Source organism: Nerophis ophidion, linkage group LG11 (assembly GCF_033978795.1).
Source record: "Nerophis ophidion isolate RoL-2023_Sa linkage group LG11, RoL_Noph_v1.0, whole genome shotgun sequence".
In the NCBI taxonomy this organism is placed as follows: domain Eukaryota; kingdom Metazoa; phylum Chordata; class Actinopteri; order Syngnathiformes; family Syngnathidae; genus Nerophis; species Nerophis ophidion.
This window is the reverse complement of record NC_084621.1, coordinates 54,050,087-54,066,647: the sequence shown is the minus strand read 5'-3', so window position 1 is coordinate 54,066,647 and position 16,561 is coordinate 54,050,087. Positions and strand designations below refer to the sequence as shown.

General features: G+C 40.3%; 1 protein-coding gene across 2 annotated transcripts; it reads right to left on the bottom strand.

Annotated features, from left to right (window-relative positions):
- Positions 1-4,026: 4,026 nt before the first annotated feature.
- On the bottom strand, positions 4,027-14,782 carry nsmce2 (NSE2 (MMS21) homolog, SMC5-SMC6 complex SUMO ligase). 2 transcript variants are annotated; one of them, XM_061916254.1, is made up of 6 exons: positions 14,385-14,782; positions 7,663-7,775; positions 7,349-7,502; positions 6,711-6,799; positions 4,509-4,611; positions 4,027-4,371 (listed from the first exon to the last, which is right to left on the bottom strand). In XM_061916254.1, exons 1-6 carry the CDS (start codon positions 14,503-14,505, stop codon positions 4,304-4,306), a joined length of 648 nt encoding a protein of 215 aa, XP_061772238.1. In that variant the 5' UTR covers positions 14,506-14,782; the 3' UTR covers positions 4,027-4,303. The 2 variants fall into 2 exon arrangements, with proteins under 2 accessions (XP_061772238.1, XP_061772237.1); XM_061916253.1 differs by having other exon boundaries at positions 4,505-4,611; positions 14,385-14,781.
- Between the last annotated feature and the right edge of the window lie 1,779 nt (positions 14,783-16,561).

Below are 16,561 nucleotides of genomic sequence, written 5' to 3'. Positions count from 1 at the left end.
GAAAATCTCCCGGGACAACTATTCTTCCGAATTTCTCCCAAATTCCATCGGGACAACAATATTGGGAGCGGGCCTTAAGGACATTGCCTTTAGCGTTATCTACAACCCGTTTTCACGTCTGCTTTTCCTCCATACAAACAGTGTGCCGGTCCAGTAACATAATATTTACGGCTTTTACACACACATAAGTGAATGCAAGCCATACTTGGTCAACAACCATACAGGTCACAATGAGGGTGGCCGTATGAACTACTTAAACACTGTTACAAATATGCGCCACACTGTGAACCCACACCAAACAAGAATGACAAACATATTTCGGGAGAACATCTGCACCGTAACACAACACAAACACAACAGAACAAATACCCAGAACCCCTTGCAGCACTAAGTCTTCTGGGACGCTACAATATACACCCCGCTACCACCAAAAACCCTGACTCCCTAGCTTGTTCAATATTCAATGCAAAACTAGTTTGGGTCCCTATTAAAAGGTTAATTTGTTCAATTAATTTGGCCCGCGGCTTTGTTCAGTTTTAAATTTTGGCCCACTCTTTATTTGAGTTTGACACCCCTGCTCCATACAAAAAGCGTGCCGGCCAAGTCAGATAATATTTACGGCTTTTACACACACGTAAGTGAATGCCAGCATACTTGCTCAACAGCCATACAGGTCAGACTGAGGTTGGCCGTATGAACAACTTTAACACTGTTACAAATATGCGCCACACTGTGAACCCACACCAAACAAGAATGACAAACATATTTCGGGAGAACATCTGCACCGTAACACAACACAAACACAACAGAACAAATACCCAGAACCCCTTGCAGCACTAAGTCTTCTGGGACACTACAATATACACCCCGCTACCACCAAACCCTGACTCCCTAGCTTGTTCAATATTCAATGCAAAACTAGCTTGGGTCCCTATTAAAAGGTTAATTTGTTCAATTAATTTGGCCCGCGGCTTTGTTCAGTTTTAAATTCTGGCCCACTCTTTATTTGAGTTTGACACCCCTGCTCCATACAAACAGCGTGCCGGCCCAGTCACATAATATATGCGACTTATACACACACTTAAGTGAATGCCAGCATACTTGCTCAACAGCCATACAGATCAGACTGAGGGTGGCCATATAAACAACTTTAACACTGTTACAAATATGCGCCGCACTGGGAACCCACACCAAACAAGAATGACAAACACATTTTGGGAGAACATCCGCACCGTAACACAACATAGACACAACAGAACAAATACCCACAACCCCTTGCAGCACTAACTCTTCCGGGACACTACAATATGCACCCCCCGCTACCACCTAACCCCACCCCCACCCCGAACCCCATCCATCTCATTGTTATTTTAAGATTTATTAGCCTGTGGAAAAATGTAATGTTGATAGTTACCTCAGAGGGCTGCAAATAGAAAAGAGGCATTAAATGTTTTATTTACATTTTATTCATTTTACCATTGATGTTTTTTTTTTTTGAAAGTTGATTTTGCACTATTAAGTTATATAATTATTGCTTGTTCCATATTCAGTGTTAAAGCAAATCAGTGGAGCAAACTGAGCAACAATTAACACTTTATTCATGCACTTTCTCTTGCTACTTCAAGGCTTGAATATTTGATTCATTCACTATTGTTAATTTATTTTCAAATGTATTAGTAGCCTGTGGAAAAAGTTTATTTTGATATTTACCTCAGAAGGCTGCAAATAGAAATGAGACATTACATTTTTATTTAAATTTCATTTGATATACCATTGATCCATCCATTTCTACCGCTTATTCCCTTTTGGGGTTGCGGGGGGCGCTGGCGCCTATCCATCCATCCATCCATTTCTACCGCTTATTCCCTTTTGGGGTCGCGGGGGGCGCTGGCGCCTATCTCAGCTACAGTCGGGCGGAAGGCGGGGTACACCCTGGACAAGTCGCCACCTCATCGCAGGGCCAACACAGATAGACAGACAACATTCACACTCACATTCACACACCAGGGCCAATTTAGTGTTGCCAATCAACCTATCCCCAGGTGCATGTCTTTGGAAGTGGGAGGAAGCCGGAGTACCCGGAGGGAACCCACGCATTCACGGGGAGAACATGCAAACTCCACACAGAAAGATCCCGAGCCTGGATTTGAACCCAGGACTGCAGGACCTTCGTATTGTGAGGCAGACACACTAACCCATCTGCCACCGTGAAGCCCTATACCATTGATATTTCTTTTAATTATTATTATTATTTGAAACTGGATTTTGCATGTCACTATAAAGTTATATAAGCCTTGCTTGTTCAATATTCAATGCAAAACTTGTTTGGGTCCCTATTAAAAGATTAATTTGTTCAACCTTGGCCCGCGGCTTTGTTCAGTTTAAAACTTCGGCCCACTCTGTATTTGAGTTTGACACCCCTGACCTAGAGGGACAAGCAGTAGAAAATGGATGGTTGCAATGTGTTCACACTAAAAGTGGTGTATATCAAAAATGTTATTTTCACATCGTTGCTACACCCACCACATTTAGCAACACTTAGTAGCCATTTGTTTAAAGGATTTTATGAACAGAGAATGGGGCAAGACATGCAAACGTTTTTTTGCAAGACAATAATGGACAAAAAGCAATGGTCTAACAGGGATTCTTAAATTGTTGTACGTGTACTAGTGGTACGCCAAAGAATCCATCCATTGTCTACCGTTGTCCCTTTCGGGGCCACGGGGGTGCTGGAGCCTAACTCAGCTGCATTCGGTTGGAAGGCGGGGTACACCCTGGACAAATCGCCACATTATCGCAGGGCCAACATAGACACGCCAAAGAATTACTTAATTTATTTTTTAAACACAGTTACTGTTCAACGGTGTGTAATGTTAGTGGCCAAAAATATTAAATCTATTTGTTAAATAAAACGTCTGCCTTGTTTATAATGACTATTTAGGCCTACCACGCTACTATGCTTTGTTTTGGTCATTATGGTTGTACTTGGAGGAAAAAGTTGTCATAATGCTCCTAAATCTATCAAAATCTAATGATTGAGGTAAATGAGTATACAAATATTGACAATATTTAGTATGTTACATAATGTGTTCCTTTTATCAACTGTATCACAAAGCAGAAAAGACGGCTTTGTTTTTTCTCAAACATTTTATCTATAACACACTTTTTATGTCTAGAACCTAAAAGTGTTAGAGGGGAGAAGAGAAACAACAATTTAAAATGTGATTTAAAAAAAAGTATATAGCAACATCAAAAGGTTAAAAGGGGAACTTGAAAAAAAATAAAATAAATAAAGATAGCTTTTATCCCTTTTGTATCCTGACCTACATTGGATTTAGCCTCTTTGATGCAGTAGAAAATGGATTGATGAAAAATGTCAGTTAGGATAGTTTCCTAACATGTCTTGGTCAGACTAAGATTCTGCGAGAAAAGAAAATATTTTTGTCTGTACAGCGCAAGAACATCCTGTCTGTACAAATGAGATTAAATTCAGATAAAGTTCAGAGAAAAGAATAAATCAGCAACATCAAATCTTAAGTGAAATACTCCCGAGTGCTGTGCAAAGCACAAGAAAAGACCCTTAAAAATGCCTCATGTAAGAATATTAAAAGATTAGTTTCACCTAAGTTGTATCTCAACATAGCCTTTGTTTGTTACTCTTTGGCACATAGACCCTAATGAGGCCGGAAGGAATCTGACCTCATACTATATAATGCATGTGTGCATATTGTTTTTAAATAGGGCAAATAATCACATTCTTATACCAGCCTTCATACAATAGAACAAATCCATCAGAAATATTTTGGGCCTTTCATTCCTAGCCACTCACCACTCTGCTGTCAATGTTCACAAGTGTCCTATTAGCCTCATTTCTGTCTTCTTCTGCCACTCTTCAAGAATCAAAAGAAATGTGCCACTACGCCATTGTTGTCATCATGCAGATGTCGCCCTCTAGTGGTGCAGTCAGTTACCGGACAGCATTAAAGCATTTGCAAGTTTAACGTCTATTTTCAAATATCAAAAATATCCTAAAAAGAATAGTTTTATTATAAGTCAGAAAGAGTGAAGAACACCAAATAATTGTGGTAAAATAAAAAAAAATTCTTAGACAAATCAAAAAGGGGAACAAAGCAATATTACAACCCAACACAAACAAATGTTGCTCAACATGGGTGCATTTTCTGAAGAACAATAACAAGAGATCGAGGCTTGTTGTTTAAAAAAAAAAAAAAGAGTGTTTTGGATGAAAGTGCTGAGTCCTATTTGCGGTCACTCTGCCTCTGCTCTTTCTGGATCTGTCTCTTCAGGCTGTGGTCAGGTACCAGGTCTGACAGAGTAACCTCCATGTTACCACAGCCCACCACAGGGCAGCTGAGGGGCAAGGAGAGGAGTGGTCAGAGTCACAGCAGCAGCTAGCAGCTAACATGTGCATATGCAATACCATACTACACGATGCAAAATTAACTTTTGTTTAGTTTTTTTCATTTTGGGGAATGTGTCTTACAAACATTTCTTCTTATTTTTTTTTCTTGTTTCAATGAGGCTCCTGATGGCAGTTTCTTCATAGTGGTGGTTGCAAATCTTATTCTTCACCGGGTTGATCATGTGCTCCTGCAACACAAATAAATACATATTATCATATTAATCACTTCCCAATAACCAAGTAGCTCAGCTGGCAAAGCGGCCGTCCAGAAACTTGAGGATTTCTGGTTCAATTTCAAGCTTCTGCCATACTAGTACCTGTTGTTGTGTCCTTGGGCAAGACACTTCACCCACCTTATTCCCAGGGCCACCCAGACTGGTGTAAATATCATTAATTTCATTTCATTGTAAGTAGACACTTGCACAATGGAATATGATTTTTTTTAAATATATTTTCAAATTATTATTATTATTAAATTTACATGCACTTTTGGCTGAACAGTACTTAATTTTCCATCCATTTTCTATCGCGTGTCCCTTTCGGGGTCCCGTGGAGTGCTGTAATCTACGTCAGCTGCATTCGGGTGGAAGGCAGGGTACACACTGGACAAGTCGCCACCTCATCGCAGGGCCAACACAGATATACAGACAACATTCACACTCACATTCACACAAAACGTTCAATGTAGTGTTGCCTATCAACCTATCCCTAGGTGCATGTCTTTGGAGGTGGGAGGAAGCCAGAGTTGCTGGAGAGAACCCACACAGTCACGGGGAAAACATACAACCTCCACACAGAAAGACCCCTAGTCCAGGATTGAACCCAGCACCGTCTTATTGTGAGGCACACAAACTAACCCCTGGCGCACCATGTTGCCCAGCACTTCATTTTCAGTAGTTCAATTGAAAACGTTTTAACTAATCTATATCTTCATTACACCGAAATATTTCAAGAATATATTTCTTAAACATATTGATGATTTAGTTTAGAGGTAATTAAAAAAAACTGAAACTAAAAAAAAAAAAAAAAAACATTGTCAACTGTTTACATTGTAATCAAAAAATTTACTTAAAACACTTCCTGAACCTTTAAACTGGTGTCTTTGTCCTATTTTAACCCTTTAAATCAAATTCATTTTGCACCATATTCTAATTTATTGAGATGAACATGTATAAGGTTCTGGCAACTATTATTGGCGGTGTATATTTAAGTTAAGGATTTGCCAAACAATCGGCCTCCAATCAGTATTGGTAGAATTTCCTGAAAAAGTAAGTTATTGCCGTTGCCGATTAATGCAGATTACAAAGGCCGCTTCCAATTCTTAGAATCTTAAGCATCATTATCACGTAACATTATCACTGGAGGACGAGGCTAAACATGTAACACACAGAGAGCAAGCCAGGAGCAGGCATGCTAATTGCTAAACTATCTTGAAACAACACCTAGAATAAGTGCTTAGTCAGCTTAAAGAAGTCTCGATGTAACTGCGTTTATAGCTGAAAATAAAACTCATAAGAAAAGGGGGAAACAATCCATAAATTGGTGGTGTTAAACACAAGGATAGTATCAGGATATGATCGAAACTAGAGGGATTACATCGATATTTTCCATCCATCCATCCATTTCCTACCGCTTATTCCCTTTTTGGGGTTGCGGGGGGCGCTGGCGCCTAATTTTCTCAAAATTAATTTTCTTTGTGTAGGTTTTGTACATTTTTACAGACTTAGGGGAATAATTACCAAGAATTGATTAACGTGGACCCTGACTTAAACAAGTTGAAAAACTTCTTCGGGTGTTACCATTTAATGGTCAATTGTACGGAATATGTAGTGAATCTACTAATAAAAGTTTCGATCGATCAATCAATCAATCAATTCTCTGGAAACAAGAAGACACAGGGAAACAACTAAATGATTTAAAATAGATCGTAGTTATTGCTTTTGTTTAGTTATTAAAAAGAATGGGAAAAAAGTAAAGAAACACATGAAAAGATTCTGTTGATAATGTTAAATATTCCAAATAAATCACCATAAACTATTTTAAAAATATAGTTAATACATGGGATTGGTATTGGTATCAACTAATGATTATGGTTGATCAGTATCTGAATCGGCAACATCACTAATTTAGATACATTCTGCAGAATATCTTTAGCTAAAACAATATATAAAAAAGAAGTGATCTTTTCCTGTAAGACGTTTAATGCACAGGGGGAAAAAAAGTAATGTTTTTTTCAGCAGCTTGTTGATACCAAAATAAAGTGCAGCAAGCAGCTGGAGGTGTGTACCTGGGTGAGAGGGCAGGTAAAGTTTGCTTGGGTCTGTGTTACAGCAATATCCTCATCAAGCTCCTCCATGTTTTCTGGTTCTTGGCTGTCTACAAAAAACATAACACACAGATAACTCATTAAGTAACTTTCACACTTTGCCAAGGAAAACAGGAGACGGACATGATTTTGGAATAGTGTCCCTCTTACAGTAGGTAAAAAGTTGTGAGTTGTAAACATTAAATGTCACCAAAAATATAAACTGACCCAGACTTTCGTGATTTAGTGACATACAGTATTGTGTGCAGGATCATAGAGAAACCGAATAAAAACTGACAATACATGTCTCAAAAACCAACCTGTTCCTAGAATACTAGAAGGCGAGAAAAGCATTGCACAGATTCAACCAACATGGCTAGATATAATGACCAAATACAAAACATTGATAGGGTAATAGAAGGGTGTTATTTTGCTCCCTCACAGTCTCTAAAACAGAGTAAATGCCTTTTAAAAAAGGGTGTAACAGGAAATATTACCAAAAAAACACATTAGTAGGGTATACATATTTATATCAAAGCAAACAAGATGGTTGTTAATTACACTCATTACCCTGAACACTTTCAACTATTATGTCTTACTTCTAACAAGCATGTTTGTACCTTGGTCAAAACAGCTCATGATGCTGTCCTTAAAAGCCACCACTTTTCTGTGATTCTGCAGATCACTCTCAGACAGCCTGGCTTTTGTCTCACTAAAGCGTTCCTTCACTTTGGAGGAGAGACCAAACATAGTTTCTGGTTGCTGTGCAGTAATCTATATATTTTTTTAAAGACAGAAGGCTTTTTAGTAAACAAGAAGAGTCCATGTCATTGTTTCATTCTGATTGATAACTTTCAAGTACATCTCTTCAACGAAACCACTTCTCTAATGTAATCATTAACATGATTATGTCTCATCTGTCCAGGTGGCTCACATCCGCTGTGGATTGTTGCACAATGTCAACAAAGCAGTCAATCTCTCGATCCAGCTTGGCACATTCCAACAGGAGCTCCTTCATCTCGTCAATGCCGGGGTTCCTCCCTTCATCTGTGCATAAAACACAGCAATGCACACAATCGTCACGTTATTTAAAGCAAAGGTCAAGGCACATTTGTTATAAAAGCTGCTAATAATGTTGTTAATAATGTTAAAGCAGATTTAATTAGGGCTGCGGTGATTCATCGATTAATTAGATCAGAAAAGTTTGTATTTTCTTGCTTCGATGATTCGTTTAATGAGTAGAATAGGCGGACATTGTTTGCGCAAGACTACTCCAATAGACAGGCATGTGATTTGAACTTAATGAAAAAGACTGAAAATAAGCCGGAGGTTTGGGGTCTGAAGGTCCCCAGCCAGGTCCAGTGGTGAGGGGACAAGGGGGCCAAGTCCCCCGAAGCTCCTGGTTTTTCAGCAATTGAACATGCAAAAATTATCCAACAAAAGCCCAATTTAAAGATGTTTGTGTTTAAAGAATTTAAAAATTATCAACAGAGTTCACATAAATATATACCCCATTCATCCAAATGAATCACTATGTCTGTTTCAGTCACTGTTGTTTAGTCACTACCAACGTTCCCTCTAAGGTACGCGCCTTTGCAATTGCACACTGCTCACGCGTCCTCTGCGCAAGGCTAATCTAGGCCGCGCACAAAATCGGATAAAAAGATAAGCGCATAACAGTGTGTACGTCTGCCGTCGCTCACATGTGGGCCGCTGAATGCTCAAGGAGTTTTGGCGTTTGCTCACACATGAAAAATTGGAGGGAAAATTGGTCACTACAATAATTACAACTTGTGTTCATAACCACATGGATTAGCCTACTCTACAGTATTTAAAATCTTACTAGTGTTCACTTCACAGCCACATCTATCCATCCATCCATTTCCTACCGCTTATTCCCTTTTGGGGTCGCGGGGGGCGCTGGCACCTATCTCAGTTACAATCGGGCGGAAGGCGGGGTACACCCTGGACAAGTTGCCACCTCATCGCAGTTATTTACATTATTTACACATTAATTTGCTTTGTTTACGCATTACTTTGGCATTTTTGCTTTGATGGCAATGACATGAGCCTCACTGGCAAATTTCTGATCACCTTGCGTTTTCTTTTGTTTCTGCCTTGAATTTTATAGCCAATTTCTGTTTCTTCGACTCCCTCTCCACTTCTAACTGCCCCAAGTGTAAAAATCATAAAGAGTACAAACAATGTTTATTCTATTAGCTAACTTCCTTTAACTGAATAGTCATGTGTGACTTATAGCATGAAATAACAAATATTTTGCAGCCATGTTTATTTTTCAAAATGATTCAACTATTCAATGTCAAAGCTTAAACAGTAGAAATAATGAACAAAATGTCAACTACTGTCTTGTTCTACAACACCGATAAAAATGAAATTTAGCATTCAGACAGGCTATACTGTAGCAAAAGTCATCACATTTGCCACAATCATGTGTGTTCTTAAATGTGTATTCACGTCTTTCATGTCGAAAGCAGTTTTGATTTGGGCTTACATGGTAAACAACTAAAATTAATGTTTTTGGCATTGTTTTATCCAGACATACATTTGTCCAAAGGTGGGGCAAAAAAGTATTTAGTCGGCCACCGATTGTGCAAGTTCTCCCACTTAAAATGATGACAGAGGTCTAATTTTCATCATAGGTACAGTTCAACTGTGAGAGACAGAATGTGGGGAAAAAAATACAGGAATTCACATTGTAGGAATTTTAAAGAATTTATTAGTTTTTTGGTCAATAACAAAAAAACAACTCAACACTTTGTAATATAACCTTTGTTAGCAATAACAGAGGTCAAACGATTACTATAGGTCTCTCCCAGGTTTGCACACACAGTAGCTGGTATTTTGGCCCATTCCTCTATGCAGATCTTCTCGAGAGCATTGATGTTTTGGGGCTGTCGCCGAGCAACACGGACTTTCAACTCCCTTCACAGATTTTCTAAGGGGTTGAGGTCTCACTGATGGAAGGAGGTTTTGGCTCAAAATCTTACGATACATTGCCCCATTCATTCTTTCCTTAACACGGATCAGTCGTCCTTTACCCTTAGCAGAAAAACAGCCACAAAGCATGATGTTTCCACCCCCATGTTTCACAGTAGGTATGGTGTTCTTGGGATGCAACTCAGTATTCTTCTTCCTCCAGACACGACAAGTTGAGTTTATACCAAAAAGTTCTATTTTGGTTTCATTTGACCACATGACATTCTCCCAATCCTATGATGTATCATCCAAGTGCTCTCTGGCAAACTTCAGATGGGCCTGGACATGCACTGGCTTAAGCAGGGGGACACGTCTGGCACTGCAGGATTTGATTCCCTGTCGGTGTAGTGTGTTACTGATGGTAACCTTTGTTACTTTGGTCCCAGCTCTCTGCAGGTCATTCACCAGGTCTCCCTGTGTGGTTCTGGGATTCTTGCTCACCGTTCTCGTGATCATTTTGACCCCACGGGATATCTTGCGTGGAGCCCCAGATCAAGGGAGATTATCAGTGGTCTTGTATGTCTAACATTTTCTGATAATTGCTCCCACATTTGATGTTTTTTAAACCAAGTTGCTTGCCTATTGTAGATTCACTCTTCCCAGTCTGGTGATGGTCTACAATTATTTTCCTGGTGTCCTTCGACAGCTCTTTGGTGTTGGCCATAGTGGAGTTTGGAGTCTGACTGTTTGAGGCTGTGGACAGGTGTCTTTTATACAGATGAGTTCAAACAGATTCCATTAATACAGGTAATGAGTGGAAGACAGAAGAGCTTCTTCAAGAAGAAGTTACAGGTCTGTGAAAGCCAGAGATCTTCCTTGTTTGAAGTGACCAAATACTTATTTTACACCATAATTTACAAATAAATTATTTAAAATTCCTTTAATGTGAATTCCTGGATTTTTCCACATTCTGTCTCTCACAGTTGAAGTGTACCTATGATGAAAATTACAGACCTCTGTCATCATTTTAAGTGGGAGAACTTGCACAATCGGTGGCTGACTAAATACTTTTTGCCCCACTGTAGACGCATTGTGGGTTGATCGCCCGCTTGAATTTTCCCTATTCTCTTCTGCGACTCTCTCGTCGTCATTTGGGATGTGCGTGTCTGTTGTGATTTCCCTTCCTGATTCGATGACCCGCCTTATCTTGCCTCTGATTGGCCTCTCTGTAATCCATCCATCCAGGTTCTATCGCTTGTCCCTTTCAGGGTCGTGGGGGGTGCTGGAGCATATTTCAGCTGCACACAGGCGGAAGGCGGTGTACACCCAGGACAAGTCGCCACATCGTCGCAGGGCCAACGCAACATTCAAACTCACATTCACACACTAGGGCCAATTTAGTGTTGCCAATCAACATATCCCCAGGTGCATGTTTTCGGAGGTGGGAGGAAGCCGCAGGGCATTCAGGGGGAGGACATGCAAACTCCACATAGAAAGATCCCAATGTTTTGCCCTAATCTTAACCAATCATGACTCTTCATCGTAAACCAACCAAGCATCATGATTGTTCCCATATATGCTGTCCCCTGCCTTTGTAGTTGCGCTGGCCTGTAGCTTAGCTAACCACTACATGGGTCTAAAAATAGCTAAGCTACGGAAATTGCTTCTTGTTTAAAAAAATAACGATGCTAGTGCCAAACTGCTTGGAAATTAGCTATGTAGCTTCGATTTTTTAAGTTAATAATTTTCAAATGGAAAATTTTACTTTTACCACTGCAGTCGTAAACCGGAATGGATTATCAAAAGCCATACCTGTTACGGGAAAACCATAGTTGTTGGCAGGTATGGCAAAGAAACGGATCAAGATTACAGATAACACACATTGTGGGCCGAAAAAAAAGAATAAAAAAATAAAATATGTTTTTATATTTTTACAGAGATAAAAAAAAATAAAAAGACAGATTTCCTACTATCGACAGAAAAATCACATGCCCGAAGAGAGCGCACATAAGAGCCGTGCACCTATTGGTTATGCAGCCCGAACTACAGGTGATGTAGCATGTGATAGTGTGGCTGGAAGAGCGGACTGCCGAGAATTAGCTAAAACAGAGCTGATATGTATTTAACAATGGCACTAAATCAATACAACACCTAACCAGTAAGCATTCTGCAAAAAATAGGACCGGCCAACAAGCATAAGGACGGATCTTTATTCTCATTGCACGAGTACAACAACATTTTAAATCAATAGAACAGTCGATAGCTGCAGCCCTGGATCTAATTGTCTACCAACATATTAGCACAAAAGTGCACTTTGTTTGTTTTTAACTATTGTAGTGGTGATCTGTACAAAAAGTGCACTTTAATTTAGTTTTTTTTTTTATATGTCAACTTTGTGACATCATGCACAAAAGTGCACTAATAGCTTGTTTTAAAATGTCTCTGACAATCTTGCACTTTCTGTTTTGAAAATAACATGAATGTTTGTGCCACTGCTTAATAACTGTTTAATAGTTTTTCTAAATTGACTTAGTTGCAATGTCCCTCTCTGCATGAAAGTTTAATATGAGCATATATTAATGCAGTATGAACAAGAACGTTTTAATGTAGACACACAGAATCATTTTACTGCTTTGATTATATGTATCAAGTGTTAATTCGAGGCTAAGGCAAAATATCGAGATATATATCGTGTATCGCGATTAGGCCTAAAATTATTTAGATATTAATAAAAGGCCATATCGCCCTGTACTAATTCATTGAATTAAAAAAAAAAAAAGAAATACCGTATTTCCTTGAATAGCCGCCGGGGCGCCAATTAATTTAAAACCTATTCTCACTCCTGCGCCTATTCAAGGCATGCGGTAATAGTAAGCAGGCGTTAATAACTTTAAAACCTTTTCTCACCCCTGCGCTTACCGATGGCATGCAGTAAAAAATTGAGTGTGATGTGAGGATACCATTACAAAGAGCACATTTAATAAAATAAACGTTATTATGGTTATTATTTTCAGCACTGAAGGCTTGGAATAACCTACAATTGACGCATGCATTTCGCTGCTTCTATAGTCACACAAACAAGATTGGAAGGCAAACTGGGTGATACAAGTGACACTGAAGGTTGTGATATAAACAAGTTTAACACTCTTACTAATATGTGCCACACTGTGAACCCACACCAAACAACAATGACAAACATTTCTGGAGAACATCGGCTCTGTAACACATTATAAACGCAACATAATTACCCAGAATGCAATGCATCCATGACTCTTACTGCTTATATTATACACCCCCGCACCCTCAGCCCCGCCCACCTCAACCGACGCACGGAGGGGGGGTTGGTGCTAGCTGGGTGTATAATATAAGCAATAAGAGTCATGGATGCATTGCATTCTGGGTGATTGTTATGTTGCGTTTATAATGTGTTATAGAGCCGATGTTCTCCATTAATGTGTTTGTCATTCTTGTTTGGTGTGGGTTCACAGTGTGGCACATATTAGTAAGAGTGTTAAAGTTGTTTTATATCACAACATTCAGTGTAACTGGTGTGGTTGATAAACAAGACCCCTGGTTTACACAAGAGTACAAGCAAAAAAAACTATTTATGCTGTTTAATTTCATTATACATTTCAAAAAAGTATTGCGGCTTCCATTGTTGTTGTTTCGAAATGGGTCAAAATAGCCCTTTGAGTGCCTCCACCATTTTGAAAATGACGACAGGGGAAGCGTCACTCGTGACGTCACAAATTTGACCCGGCGGTAATATTAAGCATGCGATAATAATTTTGGGAAGCAAGTTTGATCCAGCAGTAGTTCAAGGCAGGCGCATATTACATACCCGGCGGCAATTCAAGGAAATACGGTAATCAAAAACATGACGGAGAATGTGACCTACTTGGTGAAGACATTCGAGCCTATCACTGTTATGTCTGCACCGTACTGAAGCAGTATAATGCCAGCCCAAAATATCTAAATGGTGGACATTTATCCATTAAAATGTGGAAAAGCTACTGATGGGTGTGTTTAATGGGAAAGTTGCTTGAAGAAGATACCATAGAAGTCTACTCTCCAAGGTAAATGATGTACATTTGTATTACATTGCTTAATGAAACTACTGTAATTGCCAGTACTACAATATAATGCTTTCTTTATTATACAACATTTAAATGTGAACATTTGCTTTTCTGTATGAAAGGCATGTTGCATTCCTACTAAGTGGCATAGTGGTTGGAGTGTCTTCCCTGAGATCGGTAGGTTGGGAGTTCAAACCCCGGCAGAGTCATACCAAAAGACTATAAAAAAATGTGACTCATTGCCTCCCTGCTTGGCACTCAGCATCAAGGGTTGGAATTGGGGGTTAAATCACCATAAATAATTCCCGGGCGCGGCCACCGCTGCTCCCCACTGCTCCTCTCACCTCCCAGGGGGTGATTAAGGGGATGGGGTCAAATGCAGAGGACAAATTTCACCACACCTAGTGTGTGTGTGACAATCATTGGTACTTTAACTTAACATTTTGCTGTTTTGGCGGGTTTGAATTGATTTTAATTCATTTCAATGGGATATGTTGGTTTGAGATATAAGTATTTTGAGTTAAGAGCTCTGTCACAGAACCAATCAAACTCGTAAGCTGAGGTACGACTGTGTTTGCCTCATAAATTAGCAGTATGTTCCGTGTAGAACAATCAGGAGTGGGGGCAACAAAGCGCTAGTTACCCTGGTCCTCTGCCAGGTCCATGGCCACTGACGTGACGATGTCCATCCCAGTGGAGAGATCGGCCTGACAGGACTTGAGGCTGACCAGTGTGCCATGGACGGCGCTCAGGCTGAGCGACATGGAAGCGACGTCACCAACACAACACACTCGATTAAGCTAACAGCTCGTTAGCATAGCGTAGTAACGTAATGCGCCCTTTTAACATGTATGTAAGCTTTTTCCAACGTTTAATGCTATATACAAAGTCTGAAAAACTGAGACTTGTATCTGTAGTATTGGTAACGCTACAATGCCTGCGACTGGTTTACGTTCTTTTAAGTCCCCCAAATCACCCGCCGAAAGGTGGAAAACTTTACTATGATGACGTCATTGTAGTTCCGATTTCCGGCTTTGTGTCTTAGTTTTCAAAGTAAAAGCTTTAACAACCCAGATTTCTAATTTAGAGCAGGGGTCGTCAACGTTTTCCAGGCCCCCCCAACATGATGGAGTGAAGGAACGTGAACTCCCACTTATATATATTGCATGAAATGATGATAGCATTTAATATTACACTAGCCCTAAAGCAGTGGTCGGGGGATACATATGTTTTTTTTCTTTCTTTGTCATAAAAAATTTAGTTTTTTGGGGTTGGTGCACTAATTGTAAGTGTATCTTGTGTTTTTTATGTTGATTTAAAAATTTTTTTTTTTAAATAAAAATTAATAAAAAATAATTCTGCGGTCCGGTACCAATCGAGCCGCGGCCCGGAACCGGCCCGGTGGTCACGGTGGTCCCCAGTGGTTGGTTACCACTGCCCTAAAGTATTGTGCAATACTATCCATTCATCCATTTTCTTCCGCTTATTCCCTTTGTTGTTGCGGGGGCGCTGGTGCCTATCTCAGGTACAATCGGGTGGAAGGCCGTGTACACCCTGGACAAGTCGCCACCTCATCGCAGGGCCAACACAGACAGACAACATTCACACACTAGGGCCAATTTAGTGTTGCCAATCAACCTATCCCCAGGTGCATGTCTTTGGAAGTGGGGGGAAGCCGCAGTACCCGGAGGGAACCCACGCATTCACGGGGAGGACATGCAAACTCCACACAGAAAGATCCCGAGCCCGGGATTGAACCCAGGACTACTCAGGACCTTCGTATTGTGAGGTAGACGCACTAACCCCTCTGCCACCGTGAAGCCCTGTGCAATACTAACAGTATTCAAATAGCAACACCTAGCTGGCAATGTCGTCCTTAGATCGGTAGCTTGTGAGTTCAAACCCCGGCTGAGGCATACCAAAGACTATAAAAATGCCACTCATTACCTCAGCATCGAGGGTTGGAATTGGAGGTTAAATCAACAGCAATGATTGCCGGGTGCGGCCACCTCTGCTGCTCACTGCTCCCCTCACCTCCCAGGGGGTGAGGGTGATGGGTCAAATGCAGAGGATAATCTCACCACACCTGGTTTGTGTGTGACAATCATTGGTACTTTGACTTTTTAATGTTAGCTGGCAAATACAGCGCTAATGGGTAGCTGACAACTAGTGGCAACTAACACGGAAATATCTATCTTACAACTAACTTGCCAATTGCTATCTAGCAACAAGTGCGTTAATCGCTAGCTGACATCTAGAGCGCTAATCACGAGCTATCTTAAATATATTCACATTCAACAACATGAAAGTGTGTTGACTCAATGTTAATTTGTATTTAGAGACATTTACTTTAAAATGATAGTGTATCAATGTTTTTGATGTTCCAAAGAAAAGGAACATTGTGATATAAGATGGGTTGTCCAGTTTCAAAAAGGTGGGTTTTTAATAGTCCTTTGAACATTGTGGGATTATGACATGAGAGGATGGAAAGGGGAAGAGAGGTAAAGAGGGTGGCGGCCGCGATGGAAAAGGCACGGTCCCCCAGGTTTGGTGTTGGGTTCTGTGAAGAGGAGACAGCTGGTGATTGTTGGGGGAACAAAGGTTTTTAACAGCAGTGTGAGGGGTCAGGAGGTCAGAGAAGTAGGAGAGGGTCAGATTGTGGAGGGCTTTATGGGTCAAGAGAAGGATTTTGAAATGGAGGCACTGCGGGATAGCAAGCCAGTGACGTTCTTGTAGGACAGAGGTGATGTGGTCATAGCGACAGGAACGAGTGAGGAGACGTGCAGCTGAGATTTGGATGAGTTGAAGTTTATGGAGGAC

Excerpts from the sequence above, each read along its gene's own strand:
- nsmce2 (XM_061916253.1), bottom strand. The coding sequence starts at position 14,505 with ATGTCGCTCAGCCTGAGCGCCGTCCATGGCACACTGGTCAGCCTCAAG. Across the intron at positions 7,776-14,384 it reads GGACCTGGCAGAGGACCAGG|ATGAAGGGAGGAACCCCGGC; the intron begins GTAACTAGCGCT and ends TTTTATGCACAG. Across the intron at positions 7,503-7,662 it reads TGCAACAATCCACAGCGGAT|ATTACTGCACAGCAACCAGA; the intron begins GTGAGCCACCTG and ends AAAAATATATAG.